At 39.6% G+C, this 23,966-nt stretch overlaps 1 protein-coding gene across 1 annotated transcript in view; it reads left to right on the top strand.

The window, feature by feature from the left end:
• Positions 1–23,966, top strand: part of LOC139763322 (uncharacterized) — a 191,952-nt gene that overhangs the window by 78,530 nt on the left and 89,456 nt on the right. The window contains exons 10-12 of the mRNA XM_071689343.1: positions 7–16; positions 316–406; positions 1,564–1,864. Of these exons, the coding sequence (XP_071545444.1) occupies positions 7–16; positions 316–406; positions 1,564–1,864 (402 nt within the window). The remainder of the gene's footprint in view (positions 1–6; positions 17–315; positions 407–1,563; positions 1,865–23,966) is intronic.

A 23,966-nucleotide genomic window follows, 5' to 3' on the forward strand; every position in this document is an offset into this window, starting at 1 on the left:
CAACAGGATTGTTGACGTATGGAATCATTCATGACCAAAGAGTGGGCTGACAGCAGTGCTGTAGATACGGAAAAAGACTTGATATATCATCTCCTTCAAGTCCTTGATTTGCATTAACTGCGTCTCGTTAGTAATTGACAGGTTCCAGAATGTTCTATGAATTATCTGTACTGCTCCCTACTTTTACAACACTAATCTGCAAGGTTATAATGTCTCACTCGATCACAAGCACCCTCGAAAGAACCCAGTAGCTTATTGTTGTTGAAATCCTTTATTTTCCGTTGTATTTCTTTGTTATATCTGCTTCCTCACCAGGTACACATACAAGCAGCCTTCGGATAGACTTTGGGGCTTTAAACATGAGGACGGGACGTGGTCGGGCATGGTGGGGATGGTGAGCAGGGAGGTAAGTGTCATGTAGCACCAAAAGGACGAAGGGGCTTAGTATAGTGAGCAGGGAGGTGAGAACAGTGAGGCTGCACGGTAAGATGGTGATGCTGAGTTTCACATGGCTCGTATCTGAGAAACCTTGAGGTAATTATTTTAGATGATACAAATTTGAAAACATGGATGACATTTATGGATATTTTTGATGAATTTCTGAAATATGCGACAGCTTCATGTACCTCGTTTCCAAAAACATTCCTTAAATCTCAAACTACTGAAAAGATGATCGTAAAACTTTTCTTTTATCTTATGTAACTTTACTGGACGTCTGTTATATACAGACACTCTTGTAAAGAACGACAACTTTATTCATTGAGGAACGAGGAGAAGCGAAGACCAAATTGCAGATGTAAAGATGGAGTGAAAAAGATTTTGTCCTATTTTGCTCTGGGCCTGAACACGCCTTACTGGAGATATGCTGAAAAATCAAGCCAAAACACAACAGAAATCAGCGAATGTTGAAGACCATCTCTCTCTCCAGACTAGACTATCAGTCAGATTACTTTACTTTGAAGTTCCATAGCCTCATTCTGATTCCTTCTTGCGATCATTCAAAGTGAAAAACATGTCTTCGGGAAAAATGGACAGCTAGTGTTACAGTCTTTGATAATCTGGTTTTCGTAAATGATGTTTTGAAATTATATTTCATATTTTCATTTTCCATTTATACATACACACATTCGTACATCTTTTGTAAATGATACTTTATTTCAATTTTCCATTTTTACTTAAAGAAATATATAGATAAGAAGCCGTACGATGTTCTGTTGCACAAGTTTAAATATTTTTCAAGACTTTCATTTTGATAGAGTTTCCTTTAGTTTTCACCCAGAGTTTTAACTCACCTTTCTGTTCATTACGGAGACGAGGGTTAGACGGGTCACCAGAAGACATTACATCATTCAACATTCAGTCTTATGTATTTGGAAATTAAGAGTGCTTCTGCAGGCTTTTATTTTATTTCATTTTTCTTTTTTTTGCACTTAAGGGAAAATGATTGGTTGCCAGAGATACAACAGAATTACTTCTGATACAAGTCGTTTTCCTCCGACATATTCATGACTGTATAACTGAGGGTAAATGATTCTGTCTGTCACTCATCATTGGCATCTGTAGGAGGCCGACATCGGCGTGGGCCTCTTCGGCGTCACAGCAACCCGCGCCGAGGTGGTCGACTATACTTGGCCAACGAGGATCGCGTACTGGAGGATGCTGGGAGTTCGCGGCCGGACGGAAGTGGATCCCTGGGGCTTCATGCTACCTCTTACGCTCCTGGTGTGGGTGGCTGTGCTGACGGAGCTGTTGGTGCTACCTGCCACAATGTTCCTCATGTCTTCATGCTCCCATCTCACCACCATAAGTCAAAAGAACTGGTTAAACACCACCTTCGTATTTATTCGTGTATTATTACAACAGGGTAAGTCTAGATATCAGGGTTCGATACTAATAAGCCTAAGATATAATGATTTATAGCTAGAAATACATCTGAAAGCTAATAGCTTATGTTGACTCATTTTTACACACACACACACACACACACACATATATATATATATATATATATATATATATATATATATATATATATATATATATATATATATATATATATATATATATATATATATATATATATATATATATATATATATATATATATATATACATATATATATATATATATATTTTTTTTTTTTTTTTTTCTTATACTTTGTCGCTGTCTCCCCCGTTTGCGAGGTAGCGCAAGGAAACAGACGAAAGAAATGGCCCAACCCCCCCCATACACATGTATATACATACGTCCACACACGTAAATATACACACCTACACAGCTTTCCATGGTTTACCCCAGACGCTTAACATGCCTTGATTCAATCCACTGACAGCACGTCAACCCCGGTATACCACATCGCTCCAATTCACTCTATTCCTTGCCCTCGTTTCACCCTCCTGCATGTTCAGGCCCCGATCACACAAAATCTTTTTCACTCCATCTTTCCACCTCCAATTTGGTCTCCCTCTTCTCCTCGTTCCCTCCACCTCCGACACATATATCCTCTTGGTCAATCTTTCCTCACTCATTCTCTCCATGTGCCCAAACCACTTCAAAACACCCTCTTCTGCTCTCTCAACCACGCTCTTTTTATTTCCACACATCTCTCTTACCCTTACGTTACTCACTCGATCAAACCACCTCACACCACACATTGTCCTCAAACATCTCATTTCCAGCACATCCATCCTCCTGCGCACAACTCTATCCATAGCCCACGCCTTGCAACCATACAACATTGTTGGAACCACTATTCCTTCAAACATACCCATTTTTGCTTTCCGAGATAATGTTCTCGACTTCCACACATTCTTCAAGGCTCCCAGAATTTTCGCCCCCTCCCCCACCCCATGATCCACTTCCGCTTTCATGGTTCCATCCGCTGCCAGATCCACTCCCAGATATCTAAAACACTTCACTTCCTCCAGTTTTTCTCCATTCAAACTCACCTCCCAATTGACTTGACCCTCAACCCTACTGTACCTAATAACCTTGCTCTTATTCACATTTACTCTTAACTTTCTTCTTTCACACACTTTACCAAACTCAGTCACCAGCTTCTGCAGTTTCTCACATGAATCAGCCACCAGCGCTGTATCATCAGCGAACAACAACTGACTCACTTCCCAAGCTCTCTCATCCCCAACAGACTTCATATATATATATATATATATATATATATATATATATATATATATATATATATATATATATATATATATATATATATATATATATATATATATATATATATATATATATATATATATATATATATATATATATATATATATATATATATATATATATATATATATATATATATATATATATTATCATTATTATTATTATTATAATTTTGCTTTGCCGCTGTCTCCCGCGTTTGCGAGGTAGCACAAGGAAACAGACGGAAGAAATGGCCCAACCCACCCCCATACACATGTATATACATACACGTCCACACACGCAAATATACATACCTATACATCTCAATGTACACATATATATACACACACAGACACATACATATATACCCATGCACAAAATTCACACTGTCTGCCTTTATTCATTCCCATCGCCACCTCGCCACACATGGAATACCATCCCCCTCCCCCCACATGTGTGCGAGGTAGCGCTAGGAAAAGACAACAAAGGCCCCATTCGTTCACACTCAGTCTCTATCTGTCATGCAATAATGCCCGAAACCACAGCTCCCTTTCCACATCCAGGCCCCACACAACTTTCCATGATTTACCCCAGACGCTTCACATGCCCTGATTCAATCCACTGACAGCACGTCAACCCCGGTATACCACATCGATCCAATTCACTCTATTCCTTGCCCGCCTTTCACCCTCCTGCATGTTCAGGCCCCGATCACTCAAAATCTTTTTCACTCCATCTTTCCTCCTCCAATTTGGTCTCCCACTTCTCCTCGTTCCCTCAACCTCCGACACATATATCCTCTTGGTCAATCTTTCCTCACTCATCCTCTCCACGTGACCAAACCATTTCAAAACACCCTCTTCTGCTCTCTCAACCACACTCTTTTTATTACCACACATCTCTTTTACCCTATTATCACTTCCTCTATCAAACCACCTCACACCTCTTATTGTCCTCAAACATCTCATTTCCAGCACATCCACCCATTTGGCAGAACTCTATCCATAGCCCACGACTCGCAACCATACAACATTGTTGGAACAACTATTCCTTCAAACATACCCATTTTTGCTTTCCGATATAATGTTCTCGACTCTCACACATTCTTCAAGGCTCCCAGAATTTACGCCCCCTCCCCCACCCTATGATTCACTTCCGCTTCCATGGTTCCATCCGCTGCCAAATCCACTGCCAGATATCTAAAACACTTCACTTCCTCCAGTTTATCTCCATTCAAACTTACCTCCCAATTGACTTGACCCTCAACCATACTGTACCTAATAACATTACTCTTATTCACATTTACTCTCAACTTTCTTCTTCCACACACTTTACCAAACTCAGTCACTAGCTTCTGCAGTTTCTCACATGAATCAACCACCAGCGATGTATCATCAGCAAACAACAGCTGACTCACTTCCCAAGCTCTCTCATCCACAACAGACTGCATACTTGCCCCTCTTTCCAAAACTCTTGCATTCACCTCCCTAACAACACCATCCATAAATAAATTAAACAACCATGGAGACATCACACACCCCTGCCGCAAACTTACATTCACTGAGAACCAATCACTTTCATTTCTTCCTACACGTACACATGCCTTACATCCTCGATAAAAACTTTTCACTGCTTCTAACAACTTGCCTCCCACACCATATATTCTTAATACCTTCCACATAGTATATCTATCAACTCTATCATATGCCTTCTCCAGATCCATAAATGCTACATACACATCCATTTGCTTTTCTAAGCATTTCTCACATACATTCTTCAAAGCAAACACCTGATCTACACATCCTCTACCACTTCTGAAACCACACTGCTCTTCCCCAATCTGATGCTCTGTACATGCCTTCACCCTCTCAATCAATACCCTCCCATATAATTTACCAGGAATACTTAACAAATTTATACCTCTGTAATTTGAGCACTCACTCTTATCCCCTTTGCCTTTGTACAATGGCACTATGCAAACATTCCGCCAATCCTCAGGCACCGCACCATGAATTATACATACATCAAATAACCTTACCAACCAGTCAACAATACAGTCACCCTCTTTTGTTATAAATTCCACTGAAATACCATCGAAACCTGCTGCCTTGCTGGCTTTCATCTTCCGCAAAGCTTTTATTACCTAATCTCTGTTTACCAATTCATTTTCCCTGACCCTCTCACTTTGCACACCACCTCGACCAAAACACCCTATATCTGCCACTCTATCATCAAACAAATTCAGCAAACCTTCAAAATACTCACTCCATCTCCTCACATCACCAATACATGTTATCACCTCCCTATTAGCCCCCTTCAATGAAGTTCCCGTTTGTTCCCTTGTCTTACGGACTTTATTTACCTCCTTCCAAAACATCTTTTTATTCTCCCTAAAATCTAATGATACTCTCTCACCCCAACTCTCATTTGCCCTCTTTTTCACCTCTTGCACCTTTCTCTTGACCTCCTGCCTCTTTCTTTTATACATCTCCCACTCATTTGAATTATTTCCCTTCAAAAATCGTCCAAATGCTTCTCTCTTCTCTTTCACTAATAATCTTACTTCTTCACTCCACCATTCACTACCCTTTCTAATCTGGCCACCTCACACGCTTCTCATGCCACAAGCATCTTTTGCGCAAGCCATCACTGCTTCCATAGATAAATCCCATTCCTCCCCACTCCCCTTACGTCCCTCGTTCTCACCTTTTTCCATTCTGTTCAGTCCCTCCTGGTACTTCCTCACACAAGTCTCCTTCCTAAGATCACTTACCCTCACCACTCTCTTCACCCCAACATTCTCCCTTCTTTTCTGAAAACCTCTAGAAATCTTCACCTTCGCCTCCACAAGATAATGATCAGACATCCTCCAGTCGCACCTCTCAGCACATTAACATTCAAAAGTCTCAGTTTCGCGCTCCTATCAATTAACACGTTATCCAAATAACATTTTTGTCCATCTCTCCTACTAACATACGCATACTTATGTATATCTCGCTTTTTAAACCAGGTATTCCCAATCACCAGTCCTTTTTCAGCACAAAAATCTACAAGCTCGTCACCATTTCCATTTACAACACTGAACACCCCATGTATACTAATTATTCCCCCAACTGCCACATTACTCACCCTTGCATTCAAATCACCCATCACTACATACACACATATATATATATATATATATATATATATATATATATATATATATATATATATATATATATATATATATATATATATATATATATATATATATATATGTATATATATATATATATATATATATATATATATATATATATATATATATATATATATATATATATATATATATATATATATATATATATACATATATATATATATATCCCCCATCCCATTTTAGAAAGTTAATACAAGGAGGGGAGGATTTCCGGCCCCCCGCTCCCGTCCCCTCTAGTCGCTTTCTACGACACGCGAGGAATACGTGGGAAGTATTCTTTCACCCCTGTCCCCAGGGATAATATACATATATATATACACACACACACACACACACACATACACACACATACGCACATACACACACACACACACATACATATATATACATATGAAAAATGTAAGAAACAATTTAGAAAACAAACTTTTAGCTTGAAATGATTGAAAAAATGAAAAACTGAACGTCACATAATGGTTCACCTCTGGCTATGGAAAAGGAAATGTACAATTTATTCACACAAACGTCAATAGCAGTTCTCATCAATTTCACCACTGAATCAATAAGCTTCAATGTCTAAGCTACATTTTTCTCCAACTTCACTATTTTCTTGTCAAAACACCATGCATGAAAACTATCACTCCAGTAACACAACTATAAACATTTACTTCCCCTTTAAAAGTTCTGGGGAAGTCTGTCTCGATACACTGCGGCGAGGCGACGCGACGCTGACACAATCACTGTCACAATATCACTTTTGCCTCCTTCCAAGCGTTGTTTCAGGGAATAATTCCGGGTTGCTGAAGTGCCGCATAGGCTGGCACGATATCCCGGGCCACATCGAAGACGTTATGAGCCCGGCCGTTGTCCACAGATTTGAACGAAGCGTCGAGTCTCCTCAGCCTGGTAGAACTTGCCACGTAGAACTTATAGAATGTTCTCCCTCCCCCAACAGATCAGTAGCATACCTGGTAAATAAGCGTTGTGTTGTCAGACGTGACAAAGGTTAATCCTATTTGCCTGAAGTTCCTCAAATGGGAAACAGAAGGAGTCACGCGGGGAGTGCTCATCCTCCTCGAGGGCTCAGAGTGGGGTGCCTAAATGTGTGTGGATGTAACCAAGATGTGAAAAAAGGAGAGATAGGTAGTATGTTTGAGGAAAGGAACCTGGATGTTTTGGCTCTGAGTGAAACGAAGCTCAAGGGTAAAGGGGAAGAGTGGTTTGGAAATGTCTGGGGAGTGAAGTCAGGGGTTAGTGAGAGGACAAGAGCAAGGGAAGGAGTAGCAATACTCCTGAAACAGGAGTTGTGGGAGTATGTGATAGAATGTAAGAAAGTAAATTCTCGATTAATATGGGTATAATTGAAAGTTGATGGAGAGAGGTGGGTGATTATTGGTGCATATGCACCTGGGCATGAGAAGAAAGATCATGAGAGGCAAGTGTTTTGGGAGCAGCTGAATGAGTGTGTTAGCGGTTTTGATGCACGAGACCGGGTTATAGTGATGGGTGATTTGAATGCAAAGGTGAGTAATGTGGCAGTTGAGGGAATAATTGGTATGCATGGGGTGTTCAGTGTTGTAAATGGAAATGGTGAGGAGCTTGTAGATTTATGTGCTGAAAAAGGACTGATGATTGGGAATACCTGGTTTAAAAAGCGAGATATACATAAGTATACTTATGTAAGTAGGAGAGATGGCCAGAGAGCGTTATTGGATTACGTGTTAATTGACAGGCGTGCGAAAGAGAGACTTTTGGATGTCAATGTGCTGAGAGGTGCAACTGGAGGGATGTCTGATCATTATCTTGTGGAGGCTAAGGTGAAGATTAGTATGGGTTTTCAGAAAAGAAGAGTGAATGTTGGGGTGAAGAAGGTGGTGAGAGTAAGTGAGCTTGGGAAGGAGACCTGTGTGAGGAAGTATCAGGAGAGACTGTGTACAGAATGGAAAAAGGTGAGAACAATGGAAGTAATGGGAGTGGGGGAGGAATGGGATGTATTTAGGGAATCAGTGATGGATTGCGCAAAAGATGCTTGTGGCATGAGAAGAGTGGGAGGTGGGCTGTTTAGAAAGGGTAGTGAGTGGTGGGATGAAGAAGTAAGAGTATTAGTGAAAGAGAAGAGAGAGGCATTTGGACGATTTTTGCAGGGAAAAAATGCAATTGAGTGGGAGAAGTATAAAAGAAAGAGACAGGAGGTCAAGAGAAAGGTGCAAGAGGTGAAAAAAAGGGCAAATGAGAGTTGGGGTGAGAGACTATCAGTAAATTTTAGGGAGAATAAAAAGATGTTCTGGAAGGAGGTAAATAGGGTGCGTAAGACAAGGGAGCAAATGGGAACTTCAGTGAAGGGCGTAAATGGGGAGGTGATAACAAGTAGTGGTGATGTGAGAAGGAGATGGAATGAGTATTTTGAAGGTTTGTTGAATGTGTCTGATGACAGAGTGGCAGATATAGGGTGTTTTGGTCGAGGTGGTGTGCAAAGTGAGAGGGTTAGGGAAAATGATTTGGTAAACAGAGAAGAGGTAGTAAAAGCTTTGCGGAAGATGAAAGCCGGCAAGGCAGCAGGTTTGGATGGTATTGCAGTGGAATTTATTAAAAAAGGGGGTGACTGTATTGTTGACTGGTTGGTAAGGTTATTTAATGTATGTATGACTCATGGTGAGGTGCCTGAGGATTGGCGGAATGCGTGCATAGTGCCATTGTACAAAGGCAAAGGGGATAAGAGTGAGTGCTCAAATTACAGAGGTATAAGTTTGTTGAGTATTCCTGGTAAATTATATGGGAGGGTATTGATTGAGAGGGTGAAGGCATGTACAGAGCATCAGATTGGGGAAGAGCAGTGTGGTTTCAGAAGTGGTAGAGGATGTGTGGATCAGGTGTTTGCTTTGAAGAATGTATGTGAGAAATACTTAGAAAAGCAAATGGATTTGTATGTAGCATTTATGGATCTGGAGAAGGCATATGATAGAGTTGATAGAGATGCTCTGTGGAAGGTATTAAGAATATATGGTGTGGGAGGCAAGTTGTTAGAAGCAGTGAAAAGTTTTTATCGAGGATGTAAGGCATGTGTACGTGTAGGAAGAGAGGAAAGTGATTGGTTCTCAGTGAATGTAGGTTTGCGGCAGGGGTGTGTGATGTCTCCATGGTTGTTTAATTTGTTTATGGATGGGGTTGTTAGGGAGGTAAATGCAAGAGTCTTGGAAAGAGGGGCAAGTATGAAGTCTGTTGGGGATGAGAGAGCTTGGGAAGTGAGTCAGTTGTTGTTCGCTGATGATACAGCGCTGGTGGCGGATTCATGTGAGAAACTGCAGAAGCTGGTGACGGAGTTTGGTAAAGTGTGTGGAAGAAGAAAGTTAAGAGTAAATGTGAATAAGAGCAAGGTTATTAGGTACAGTAGGGTTGAGGGTCAAGTCAATTGGGAGGTGAGTTTGAATGGAGAAAAACTGGAGGAAGTGAAGTGTTTTAGATATCTGGGAGTGGATCTGTCAGCGGATGGAACCATGGAAGCGGAAGTGGATCATAGGGTGGGGGAGGGGGCGAAAATTTTGGGAGCCTTGAAAAATGTGTGGAAGTCGAGAACATTATCTCGGAAAGCAAAAATGGGTATGTTTGAAGGAATAGTGGTTCCAACAATGTTGTATGGTTGCGAGGCGTGGGCTATGGATAGAGTTGTGCGCAGGAGGATGGATGTGCTGGAAATGAGATGTTTGAGGACAATGTGTGGTGTGAGGTGGTTTGATCGAGTAAGTAACGTAAGGGTAAGAGAGATGTGTGGAAATAAAAAGAGCGTGGTTGAGAGAGCAGAAGAGGGTGTTTTGAAATGGTTTGGGCACATGGAGAGAATGAGTGAGGAAAGATTGACCAAGAGGATATATGTGTCGGAGGTGGAGGGAACGAGGAGAAGAGGGAGACCAAATTGGAGGTGGAAAGATGGAGTGAAAAGGATTTTGTGTGATCGGGGCCTGAACATGCAGGAGGGTGAAAGGAGGGCAAGGAATAGAGTGAATTGGAGCGATGTGGTATACAGGGGTTGACGTGCTGTCAGTGGATTGAATCAAGGCATGTGAAGCGTCCGGGGTAAACCATGGAAAGCTGTGTAGGTATGTATATTTGCGTGTGTGGACGTGTGTATGTACATGTGTATGGGGGGGGGGGTTGGGCCACTTCTTTCGTCTGTTTCCTTGCGCTACCTCGCAACCGCGGGAGACAGCGACGAGGTATAAAAAAAAAAAAAAAAAAAAAAAAAAAAAAATATATATATATATATATTATCCCTGGGGATAGGGGATTAAGAATACTTCCCACGTATTCCCTGCGTGTCGTAGAAGGCGACTAAAAGGTGAGGGAGCGGGGGGCTGGAAATCCTCCCCTCTCGTTTTGTTTTTCTTTTTTTTTAATTTTCCAAAAGAAGGAACAGAGGGGGGATATATATATATATATATATATATATATATATATATATATATATATATATATATATATATATATATATATATATATATATATATATATATCCCTGGGGATAGGGGAGAAAGAATACTTCCCACGTATTCCCTGCGTGTAGTAGAAGGCGACTAAAAGGGAAGGGAGCGGGGGGCTGGAAATCCTCCCCTCTCATTTTTTTATTTTAATTTTCCAAAAGAAGGAACAGAGAAGGGGGCCAGGTGAGGGTATTCCCTCAAAGGCCCAGTCCTCTGTTCTTAACGCTACCTCGTTATCGCGGGAAATGGCGAATAGTATGAAAAAAAAAAAAAAAAATATATATATATATATATATATATATATATATATATATATATATATATATATATATATATATATATATATATATATATATATATATATATATATATGTATATATATATATATATATATATATCATTTTCCACAACCCTCTCACTTTGCACACCACCTCGACCAAGACACCCTATATCTGCCACTCTATCATCAAATACATTTAACAAACCTTCAAAATACTCACTCTATCTCCTTCTCATATCACCACTACTTGTTATCACCTCCCCATTTGCGCCCTTCATTGAAGTTCCCATTTGCTCCCTTGTCTTACGCACTTTATTTACCTCCTTCCAGAACATCTTCTTATTCTCCCTAAAATTTAAATATACTCTCACCCCAGCTCTTATTTGCCCTCTTTTTCACCTCTTGCACCTTTCTCTTGACCTCCTGTCTCTTTCTTTTATACATCCCCCACTCAATTGCATTTTTTCCCTGCAAAAATCGTCCAAATGCCTCTCTCTTCTCTTTCACCAATAATCTTACTTCTTTATCCCACCACTCACTACCCTTTCTAATCAACCCACCTCCTACGCTTCTCATGCCACAAGCATCTTTTGCGCAAGCCATCACTGCTTCCCTAAATACATCCCATTCCTCCCCCACTCCTCTTACTTCCATTGTTCTAACCTTTTTCAATTCTGTACTCAGTCTCTCCTGGTACTTCCTCACACAAGTCTCCTTCCCAAGCTTACTTACTCTCACCACCCTCTTCACCCCAACATTCATGGTAAACAGAGAAGTGGTAGTACAAGATTAGCGGAAGATGAAAGTCGGTAAAGCAGCAGGTTTGGATGGTATTGCAGTGGAAGTTATTAAAAAAGGGGGTGACTGTCTTGTTGACTGGTTGGTAAGGTTATTCAATGTATGTATGACTCATGGTGAGGTGCCTGAGGATTGGCGGAATGCGTGCATAGTGCCATTGTACAAAGGCAAAGGGATAAGAGTGAGTGCTCAAATAACAGAGGTATAAGTTTGTTGAGTATTCCTGGTAAATTATATGGGAGGGTATTGATTGAGAGGGTGAAGGTATGTACAGAGCATCAGATTGGGGAAGAGCAGTGTGGTTTCAGAAGTGGTAGAGGATGTGTGGATCAGGTGTTTGCTTTGAAGAATGTATGTGAGAAATACTTAGAAAAGCAAATGGATTTGTATGCAGCATTTATGGATCTATGGATCTGGAGAAGGCATATGACAGAGTTGATAGTGATGCTCTGTGGAAGGTATTAAGAATATATGGTGTGGGTGGCAAGTTGTTAGAAGCAGTGAAAAGTTTTTATCGAGGATGTAAGGCATGTGTACGTGTAGGAAGAGAGGAAAGTGATTGGTTCTCAGTGAATATAGGTTTGCGGCAGGGGTGTGTGATGTCTCCATGGTTATTTAATTTGTTTATGGATGGGGTTGTTAGGGAGGTGAATACAAGAGTTTTGGAAAGAGGGGCAAGTATGAAGTCTGTTGTGGATGAGAGAGCTTGGGAAGTGAGTCAGTTGTTCGCTGATGATACAGCGGTGGTGGCTGATTCATGTGAGAAACTGCAGAAGCTGGTGACTGAGTTTGGTAAAGTGTGTGAAAGAAGAAAGTTAAGAGTAAATGTGCATAAGAGCAAGGTTATTAGGTACAGTAGGGTTGAGGGTCAAGTCAATTGGGAGGTAAGTTTGAATGTAGAAAAACTGGAGGAAGTAAAGTGTTTTAGATATCTGGGAGTGGATCTGGCAGCGGATGGAACCATGGAAGCGGAAGTGAATCATAGGGTGGGGGAGGGGGCGAAAATTGTGGGAGCCTTGAAGAATGTGTGGAAGTCGAGAACATTATCTCGGAAAGCAAAAATGGGTATGTTTGAAGGAATAGTGGTTCCAACAATGTTGTATGGTTGCGAGGCGTGGGATATGGATAGAGTTGTGCGTAGGAGGGTGGATGTGCTGGAAATGAGATGTCTGAGGACAAATGTGGTGTGAGGTGGTTTGATCGAGTAAATAATGTAAGGGTAAGAGAGATGTGTGGAAATAAAAAGAGCGTGGTTGAGAGAGCAGAAGAGTGTGTTTTGAAATGGCTTGGGCACATGGAGAGAATGAGTGAGGATAGATTGACCAAGAGGATATATGTGTCGGAGGTGGTGGGAACGAGGAGAAGTGGGAGACCAAAATGGAGGAGGAAAGATGGAGTGAAAAAGATTTTGAGTTATCGGGGCCTGAACATGCAGGAGGGTGAAAGGCGGGCAAGGAATAGAGTGAATTGGATCGATGTGGTATACCGGGGTTGACCTGCTGTCAGAGGATTCAATCAGGGCGTGTGAAGCGTCTGGGGTAAACCACGGAAAGCTGTCTGGGGCCTGAATGTGGAAAAGGAGTTGTGGTTTCGGGCATTATTGCATGACAGCTAGAGACTGAGTGTGAACGAATGAGGCCTTTGTTGTCTTTTCCTAGAGCTACCCTGCACACATGAGGGGGTAGGGGGATGGTATTCCATGTGTGGCGAGGTGGCGATGGAAATGAATAAAGGCAGACAGTGTGAATTGTGTGCATGGGTATATATGTATGTGTCTGTGTGTGTATATATGTGTGTACATTGAGGTGTATAGGTATGTATATTTGCGTGTGTGGACGTGTGTGTATATACATGTGTATGGGGGTGGGTTGGGCCATTTCTTTCGTCTGCTTCCTTGCGCTACCTCGCAAACGCGGGAGACAGCGACAAAGCAAAATAGAAAAAAAAAAAATATATATATATATATATATATATATATATATATATATATATATACATATATATATATATATATTTTTTTTTTTTTTTTTTTTTTTTTATACTTTGTCGCTGTCTCCCGCATTTGCGAGGTAGCGCGAGGAAACAGACGAAAGAAATGGCCCAACCCCCATACACACGTACATACACACGTCCACACACGCAAATATACATACCTACACAGCTTTCCATGGTTTACCCCAGACGCTTCACATGCCTTGATTCAATCCACTGACAGCACGTCAACCCCTGTATACCACATCGCTCCAATTCACTCTATTCCTTGCCCTCCTTTCACCCTCCTGCATGTTCAGGCCCCGATCACTCAAAATCTTTTTCACTCCATCTTTCCACCTCCAATTTGGTCTCCCTCTTCTCCTCGTTCCCTCCACCTCCGACACATATATCCTCTTGGTCAATCTTTCCTCACTCATTCTCTCCATGTGCCCAAACCATTTCAAAACACCCTCTTCTGCTCTCTCAACCACGCTCTTTTTATTTCCACACATCTCTCTTACCCTTACGTTACTTACTCGATCAAACCACCTCACACCACACATTGTCCTCAAACATCTCATTTCCAGCACATCCATCCTCCTGCGCACAACTCTATCCATAGCCCACGCCTCGCAACCATACAACATTGTTGGAACCACTATTCCTTCAAACATACCCATTTTTGCTTTCCGAGATAATGTTCTCGACTTCCACACATTTTTCAAGGCTCCCAAAATTTTCGCCCCCTCCCCCACCCTATGATCCACTTCCGCTTCCATGGTTCCATCCGCTGACAGATCCGCTCCCAGATATCTAAAACACTTCACTTCCTCCAGTTTTTCTCCATTCAAACTCACCTCCCAATTGACTTGACCCTCAACCCTACTGTACCTAATAACCTTGCTCTTATTCACATTCACTCTTAACTTTCTTCTTCCACACACTTTACCAAACTCAGTCACCAGCTTCTGCAGTTTCTCACATGAATCAGCCACCAGCGCTGTATCATCAGCGAACAACAACTGACTCACTTCCCAAGCTCTCTCATCCCCAACAGACTTCATACTTGCCCCTCTTTCCAAGACTCTTGCATTTACCTCCCTAACAACCCCATCCATAAACAAATTAAACAACCATGGAGACATCACACACCCCTGCCGCAAACCTACATTCACTGAGAACCAATCACTTTCCTCTCTTCCTACACGTACACATGCCTTACATCCTCGATAAAAACTTTTCACTGCTTCTAACAACTTGCCTCCCACACCATATATTCTTAATACCTTCCACAGAGCATCTCTATCAACTCTATCATATGCCTTCTCCAGATCCATAAATGCTACATACAAATCCATTTGCTTTTCTAAGTATTTCTCACATACATTCTTCAAAGCAAACACCTGATCCACACATCCTCTACCACTTCTGAAACCGCACTGCTCTTCCCCAATCTGATGCTCTGTACATATATATATATATATATATATATATATATATATATATATATATATATATATATATATATATACATATATATATATATATATATATATATATATACATATATATATATATGTATATATATATATATATATATATATATATATATATATGTATATATATATATATATATATATATATATATATATATATATATATATATATATATATATATATATGTGTATGGGGGTTTGTTGGGCCATCTCTTTCGTCTGTTTCCTTGCGCTACCTTTCAAACGCGGGAGACAGCGACAAAGCAAAATAGAAAAAAAAAAAAAAATATATATATATATATATATATATATATATATATATATATATATATATATATATATATATATATATATATATATATATATATATACATATATATATATATATATATATATATATATATATATATATATATATATATATATATATATATATATATATATATATATATATATATATGTATATATATATATATATATATATATATATATATATGTATATATATATATATATATATGTATATATATATATATATATATATATATATATATATATATATATATATATATATATATATATATATATATATATATATATATATATATATATATATATATATATATATATATATATATATATATATATATATATATATATATGTATATATATATATATATATATATATATATATATATATATATATATATATATATATATATATATATATATATATATATATATATATATATATATATATATATATATATATATATATATATATATATATATATATATATATATATATATATATATATATATATATATATATATATATATATATGTATATATATATATATATATATATATATATATATATATATATATATATATATATATATATATATATATATATATATATTTTTTTTTTTTCTATCTCTGGGGATAGGGGATTAAGAATACTTCCCATGTATTCCCTGCATGTCGTAGAAGGCGACTAAAAGGGGAGGGAGCGGGGGGCTGGAAATCCTCCCCTCTCATTTCTTTTTTTTTTATTTTCCAAGGGAAGGAACAGAGGGGGCCAGGTGAGGATATTCCAAAAAAGGCCCAGTCCTCTGTTCTTGGCGCTACCTCGCTAACGCGGGAAATGGTGAATGGTTTGAAGGAAAGAAGAAAGATATATATATATATATATATATATATAAAAGAAAGAGACAGGAGGTCAAGAGAAAGGTGCAAGAGGTGAAAAAAAGGGCAAATGAGAGTTGGGGTGAGAGACTATCAGTAAATTTTAGGGAGAATAAAAAGATGTTCTGGAAGGAGGTAAATAGGGTGCGTAAGACAAGGGAGCAAATGGGAACTTCAGTGAAGGGCGTAAATGGGGAGGTGATAACAAGTAGCGGTGATGTGAGAAGGAGATGGAATGAGTATTTTGAAGGTTTGTTGAATGTGTCTGATGACAGAGTGGCAGATATAGGGTGTTTGGGTCGAGGTGGTGTGCAAAGTGAGAGGGTTAGGGAAAATGATTTGGTAAACAGAGAAGAGGTAGTAAAAGCTTTGCGGAAGATGAAAGCCGGCAAGGCAGCAGGTTTGGATGGTATTGCAGTGGAATTTATTAAAAAGGGGGGTGACTGTATTGTTGACTGGTTGGTAAGGTTATTTAATGTATGTATGACTCATGGTGAGGTGCCTGAGGATTGGCGGAATGCGTGCATAGTGCCATTGTACAAAGGCAAAGGGGATAAGAGTGAGTGCTCAAATTACAGAGGTATAAGTTTGTTGAGTATTCCTGGTAAATTATATGGGAGGGTATTGATTGAGAGGGTGAAGGCATGTACAGAGCATCAGATTGGGGAAGAGCAGTGCGGTTTCAGAAGTGGTAGAGGATGTGTGGATCAGGTGTTTGCTTTGAAGAATGTATGTGAGAAATACTTAGAAAAGCAAATGGATTTGTATGTAGCATTTATGGATCTGGAGAAGGCATATGATAGAGTTGATAGAGATGCTCTGTGGAAGGTATTAAGAATATATGGTGTGGGAGGCAAGTTGTTAGAAGCAGTGAAAAGTTTTTATCGAGGATGTAAGGCATGTGTACGTGTAGGAAGAGAGGAAAGTGATTGGTTCTCAGTGAATGTAGGTTTGCGGCAGGGGTGTGTGATGTCTCCATGGTTGTTTAATTTGTTTATGGATGGGGTTGTTAGGGAGGTAAATGCAAGAGTCCTGGAAAGAGGGGCAAGTATGAAGTCTGTTGGGGATGAGAGAGCTTGGGAAGTGAGTCAGTTGTTGTTCGCTGATGATACAGCGCTGGTGGCTGATTCATGTGAGAAACTGCAGAAGCTGGTGACTGAGTTTGGTAAAGTGTGTGGAAGAAGAAAGTTAAGAGTAAATGTGAATAAGAGCAAGGTTATTAGGTACAGTAGGGGTGAGGGTCAAGTCAATTGGGAGGTGAGTTTGAATGGAGAAAAACTGGAGGAAGTGAAGTGTTTTAGATATCTGGGAGTGGATCTGTCAGCGGATGGAACCATGGAAGCGGAAGTGGATCATAGGGTGGGGGAGGGGGCGAAAATTTTGGGAGCCTTGAAAAATGTGTGGAAGTCGAGAACATTATCTCGGAAAGCAAAAATGGGTATGTTTGAAGGAATAGTGGTTCCAACAATGTTGTATGGTTGCGAGGCGTGGGCTATGGATAGAGATGTGCGCAGGAGGATGGATGTGCTGGAAATGAGATGTTTGAGGACAATGTGTGGTGTGAGGTGGTTTGAGCGAGTGAGTAACGTAAGGGTAAGAGAGATGTGTGGAAATAAAAAGAGCGTGGTTGAGAGAGCAGAAGAGGGTGTTTTGAAATGGTTTGGGCACATGGAGAGAATGAGTGAGGAAAGATTGACCAAAAGGATATATGTGTCGGAGGTGGAGGGAACGAGGAGAAGAGGGAGACCAAATTGGAGGTGGAAAGATGGAGTGAAAAAGATTTTGAGTGATCGGGGCCTGAACATGCAGGAGGGTGAAAGGAGGGCAAGGAATAGAGTGAATTGGAGCGATGTGGTATACAGGGGTTGACGTGCTGTCAGTGGATTGAATCAAGGCATGTGAAGCGTCTGGGGTAAACCATGGAAAGCTGTGTAGGTATGTATATTTGCGTGTGTGGACGTATTTACATGTGTATGGGGGGGGCGGTTGGGCCATTTCTTTCGTCTGTTTCCTTGCGCTACCTCGCAGACGCGGGAGACAGCGACAAAGTATAAAAAAAAAAAAAAAAAATATATATATATATATATATATATATATATATATATATATATATATATATATATATATATATATATATATATATATGTATATATATATATATATATATATATATATATATATATATGTATATATATATGATTATGCAAGGCGATAGGGGAGAAAGAATACTTCCCACGCATTCCTCACGTGTCGTAGAAGGAGACTAAAGGGGGTGGGAGCTAGGGGATAGAAACCCTCCCCTGCTTGTATTTTAACTTTCTAAAAGGGGAAACAGAAGAAGTCGCGGGGAGTGCTCATCCTCCTCAAATGCTCAGATTGGGGTGTCTAAATGTGTGTGGATGTAAGCAAGATGAGAAAAAAGATGAGATGGTCAGTAAGTTTTAGGAATGGAACCTTGATGTTTTGGCTCTAAGTGAAACGAAGCTCAAGGGTAAAGAGAAAGAGTGGTTTCGGAATGTCTTGGGAGTAAAGTCAGGGGTTAATGAGAGAACGAGAGTAAGGGATGGAGTAGCACTACTCCTGAAACAGTAGTGGTGGCAGTATATGATAGAGTGTAAGAAAGTAAACTCATTATTGATATGGGTAAAACTGAAAGTAGATGGAGAGAGATGGGTGATTATTGGTGCATATGCATTTAGGCATGAGAAGAAAGATCATGAGACGCAAGTGTTTTCGGAACAGGTGAATTAGTGTGTTTGTAGTTTTGATGCAAGAGAACGGGTTATAGCGATGGGTGATTTGAATGCAAAGGTGAGTAATATGGCAGTTGAGGGAATAATTGGTGTACATGGGGTGTTCAGTGTTGTAAATGGAAAATGGGAAAGAGCTTGTAGATTTATGTGCTGAAAAAGGACTGGTGACTGGGGATACCTCTTTTGAAAAGAGAGATATACATAAGTATATGTCTGTAAGTAGGAGAGATGGCCAGAGAGCGTTAATGGATTACGTGTTAATCGATAGGGGAGCGAAAGAGACTTTTGGATGTTAATGTGTTGAGATATGCAAAGGAGGGATGTCTGGCTCATTATCTTGTGGAGGCGAAAGTGAAGATATGAAGAGGTTTTCAGGAAAGAAGAGAGAATGTTGGTGTGAGGAGAGTAGTGAGAGTAAGAGAGCTTGGGAACGAGACTTGTGTGAGGAAGTACCAGGAGGGACTGAGTACAGAATGGAAAAAGGTGAGAATAAAGGACGTAAGGGGAGTGGGAGAGGAATGGGATGTATTTAGGGAAGCAGTGATGGCTTGCGCAAAAGATGCTTGTGGCATTAGAAGCGTGGGAGGTGGGCAGATTAGAAATGGCAGTGAGTGGTGGGATAAATAGGTAAGATTATTAGTGAAAAAGAAAAGAGAGGGATTTGGACAATTTTTGCCGGGAAAAATGCAAATGACTGGGAGATGTGTAAAAGAGCGAGGCAGGAGGTTAAAAGAAAGGTGCAAGAGGTGAAAAAGAGGGCAAATGATAAATGGGGGGAGAGAGTATTAAATTTTAGGGAGAATAAAAAGATGTTCTGGAAGGAGGTAAATAAAGTGCTTAAGACAAGGGAACAAATGGGAACATCAGTGATGGGGGCTAATGGGGAGGTGATAACAAGTAGTGGTGATGTGAGAAGGAGATGGAGTGAGTATTTTGAAGGTTTGCTGAATGTGTTTGAAGATAGAATGGCAGATATAGGGTGTTTTCGTCGAGGTGGTGTGCAAAGTGAGAGGGTTAGGGAGAATGATTTGGTAAACAGAGAAGAGGTCGTAAAAGCTTTACGGAAGATGAAATAAGACAAGGCAGCGGGTTTGGATGGTATTGTAGTGGAATCTATTAAAAAAGGTTGTGACTGTATTTATGACTGGTTGCTAAGGTTATTTAATGAATGTGTAACTCATTGTGAGGTGCCGGAGGTTTGGCGGAATGCTTGCATAGTCATTGTACGAAGGCAAACGGGATAAGAGAGAGTGCTGAAATTACAGAGGTACAAATTTATTGAGTTTTCCTGGGAAATCATATGGGAGGTTATTGATTGAGAAGGTCAAGGCATGTACAGAGCATCAGATTAGGGAAGAGCAGTGCAGTTTCCAGGATGTGTGCGTCAGGTGTTTGCTTTGAAGAATGTATGTGAGAAATACTTAGAAAAGCAAATAGATTTGTATGTAGCATTTATGTATCTGGAGAAGGCATATGATAGAATTGATAGAGATGTTCTGTGGAAGTTATTGAGAATATATGGTGTGGAAGGTAAGTTGTTAGAATCAGTGAAAAGGTTTATAGAGAATGTAAGGCATGTGTACGAATAAGAAGAGAGGAAAGTAATTGGTTCTCAGTGAATGTTGGTATGCGGCAGGTGTGTGTGATGTCTCCATGGTTGTTTAATTTGTTTATGGTTGAGGTTGTTAGGGCGGTGAATGCAAGAGTTTTGGGAAGAAGGGCAAGTATGCAGTCTGTTGTGGATGAAAGAGCTTGGAAAGTGTTAGTTGTTGTTCGCTGATGATACAGCGCTGGTGGTTGAGTCATGTGAGAAACTGCAGAAGCTGGTGACTTAGTTTGGTAAAGTGTGTGAAAGAAAAAAGCTAGGAGTAAATGTGAATAAGACCAAGGTAATTAGGTATAGTAGGGTTGAGGGATAAGTCAACTGCGAGGTAAGTTTGAATGGAGAAAAACTGGAGGAAGTGAAGTGTTTTAGATATCTGAGAGTGGATTTGGCAACGGATGGAATAATGGAAGCAGAAGTGAATCATAGGGCGGGGGAGGAGGCGAAAGTTCTGGGGGCGTTGAGGAATGTGTGGAAGTCGAGAACATTATCTTGGAAAGTAAAAATGGGTATGTTTGAAGGAATAGTGGTTCCAACAATTTTATATGGCTGCGAGGCGTGGGTTATGTGCAGAGGTGTGCGGAGGAGGGTGGATGTGCTGGATATGGGATGTTTGAGGAAAATATGTGGTGTGTGGTGGTTTGATCGAGTAAGTAATAATAGGATAAGAGTGATGTGTGGTAATAAAAACAGTGCGGTTGAGAGACCAGAAGAGGGTGTTTTGAAATGGTTTGGGCACATGGAGAGAATGAGTGAGGAAAGATTGACCAAGAGGATATATGTGTCGGAGGTGGAGTGAACGAAGAGAAGTGGGAGACCAAATTGGAGGTGGAAAGATGGAGTGAAAAAGATTTTGTGTGATCGGGGCCTGAACATGCAGGAGGGTGAAAGGAGGGCAAGGAATAGAGTGAATTGGATCGATGTGGTATACCGGGGTTGACGTGCTGTCAGTGGATTGAATCAGGGCATGTGAAGCGTCTGGGGTAAACCATGGAAAGCTGTGTAGGTATGTATATTTGCGTGTGTGGACGTATGTATATACATGTGAATGGGGGTGGGTTGGGCCATTTCTTTCGTCTATTTCCTTGCGCTACCTCGCAAACGCGGGAGACAGCGACGAAGCAAAAAAAAAAAAAAAAAAGAAAAATATATATATATATATATATGTATATATATATATATATATACATATATATATATATATATATATATATATATATATATATATATATATATATATATATATATATATATATATATATATATATATATATATATATATATATATATATTATTTATTTCTTTATCATGCTTAGATACTGTCTCCCGCTTTAGCGAGGTAGCACAAGGAAACAGATGAAAGAATGGCCCAACCCACCCACATACACATGTGTATACATACACGCCCACAAACACGCATATACATACCTATACACTTCAACGTATACATACATATACAAACACAGACATATACATATATATATATATATATATATATATATATATATATATATATATATATATATATATATATATATATATATATATATATATATATATATATATATATATATATTTATATATATATATATATATATATATATATATATATATATATATATATATATATATATATATATATATATATATATATATATATATATATATATATTCATACATGCTGCCTTCATCCATTCTCGGCGCCAACCCACCACACATGAAATGGTACTCCGTACCTCCGTGTGCGTAAGGTAGCTCTAACAAAAGACAACAAAGGCCACTTTCGTTCATACTTAGTCTCTATCTGTCATGTGTAATACACCGAAACCACAGCTCCCTTTCTACATCTAGACACAACAAAACTTTCCATGGTTTACCCCAAATGCTTCACATGCCGTGGTTTAATACGTTGACAGCACGTCGACCATGGTGTACCACATCGTTCCAATTCACTCTATTCCTCGCACATCTTTTACCCTTCTGTATGTTCAGGCCCCGATTGCTCAAAATCTTTTTCACTCCATCCTTGCACCTCCAATTAGGTCTCCCACTTCACCTCGTTCCTTCCACCTCTGACACATATATCCTCTTTGTCAATCTTTCCTCACTCATTCTCTCCATGTGACCAAACCATTTCAATACACCCTCTTCTGCTCTCTCAACCGCACTCTTTTTATTACCTCACATCTCTCTTATCCTTCCAGTACTTAATCAAACCACCTCACACCACATATTGTCCACAAATATTTCATTTCCAACATATCCCACGCCTCACAACCATACAACATTGTTGGAGCCACTATTCCTTCAAACATACCCATTTTTGCTCTCCGAGATAATGTTCTCACCTTCCACACATTCTTCAACGCTCCCAGAACCTTCACACCTTCCCCCACCCTGTGACTCACTTCCATGGTTCCATCCGCTGCCAAATCCACTTCCAGATACCTAAACCACTTCACTTCCTTCAGTTTTCTCCATTCAAACTTATCTCCCAGTTAACTTGTTGCTCAACCCTATTGAACCTGATAACCTTGCTCTCATTCACATTTACTCTCAACTTTCTTCTTTCACACACTTTACCAAACTCAGTTACCAACTTTTGCAGTTTCTCACCCGAATCAGCCACCAGTGCTGTATCATCAGTGAACAACTGACTCACTCCCCAAGACCTCTCATCCACAAGACACTGCATACTTGCCCTTCTCTTCAAAACTATTGCATATGCCTCCCTAACAAGCCCATCCATAAAAAATTAAACAACCATAGAGACATCACGGACCCCTGCTGCAAACTGACACTGACTGGATACCAATTACTTACCTCTCTTCCTATTCTTACACATGTCTTACATCCTTGGTAAAAACTTGTCTCTGCTTCTAGCAACTTATCTTCCACACCATATACTCTTAATACCATCCACAGGGCATCTCTATCAACTCTTTTCATATGCCTTCTCCAGATCCATAAAAGCTACATACAAATCCGTCTGTTTTTTTAAGTATTTTTGAGTATTCCTGGTAAATTATATGGGAG

The sequence above is a fragment of the Panulirus ornatus genome, chromosome 46 (genome assembly GCF_036320965.1).
Source record: "Panulirus ornatus isolate Po-2019 chromosome 46, ASM3632096v1, whole genome shotgun sequence".
NCBI lineage: Eukaryota > Metazoa > Arthropoda > Malacostraca > Decapoda > Palinuridae > Panulirus > Panulirus ornatus.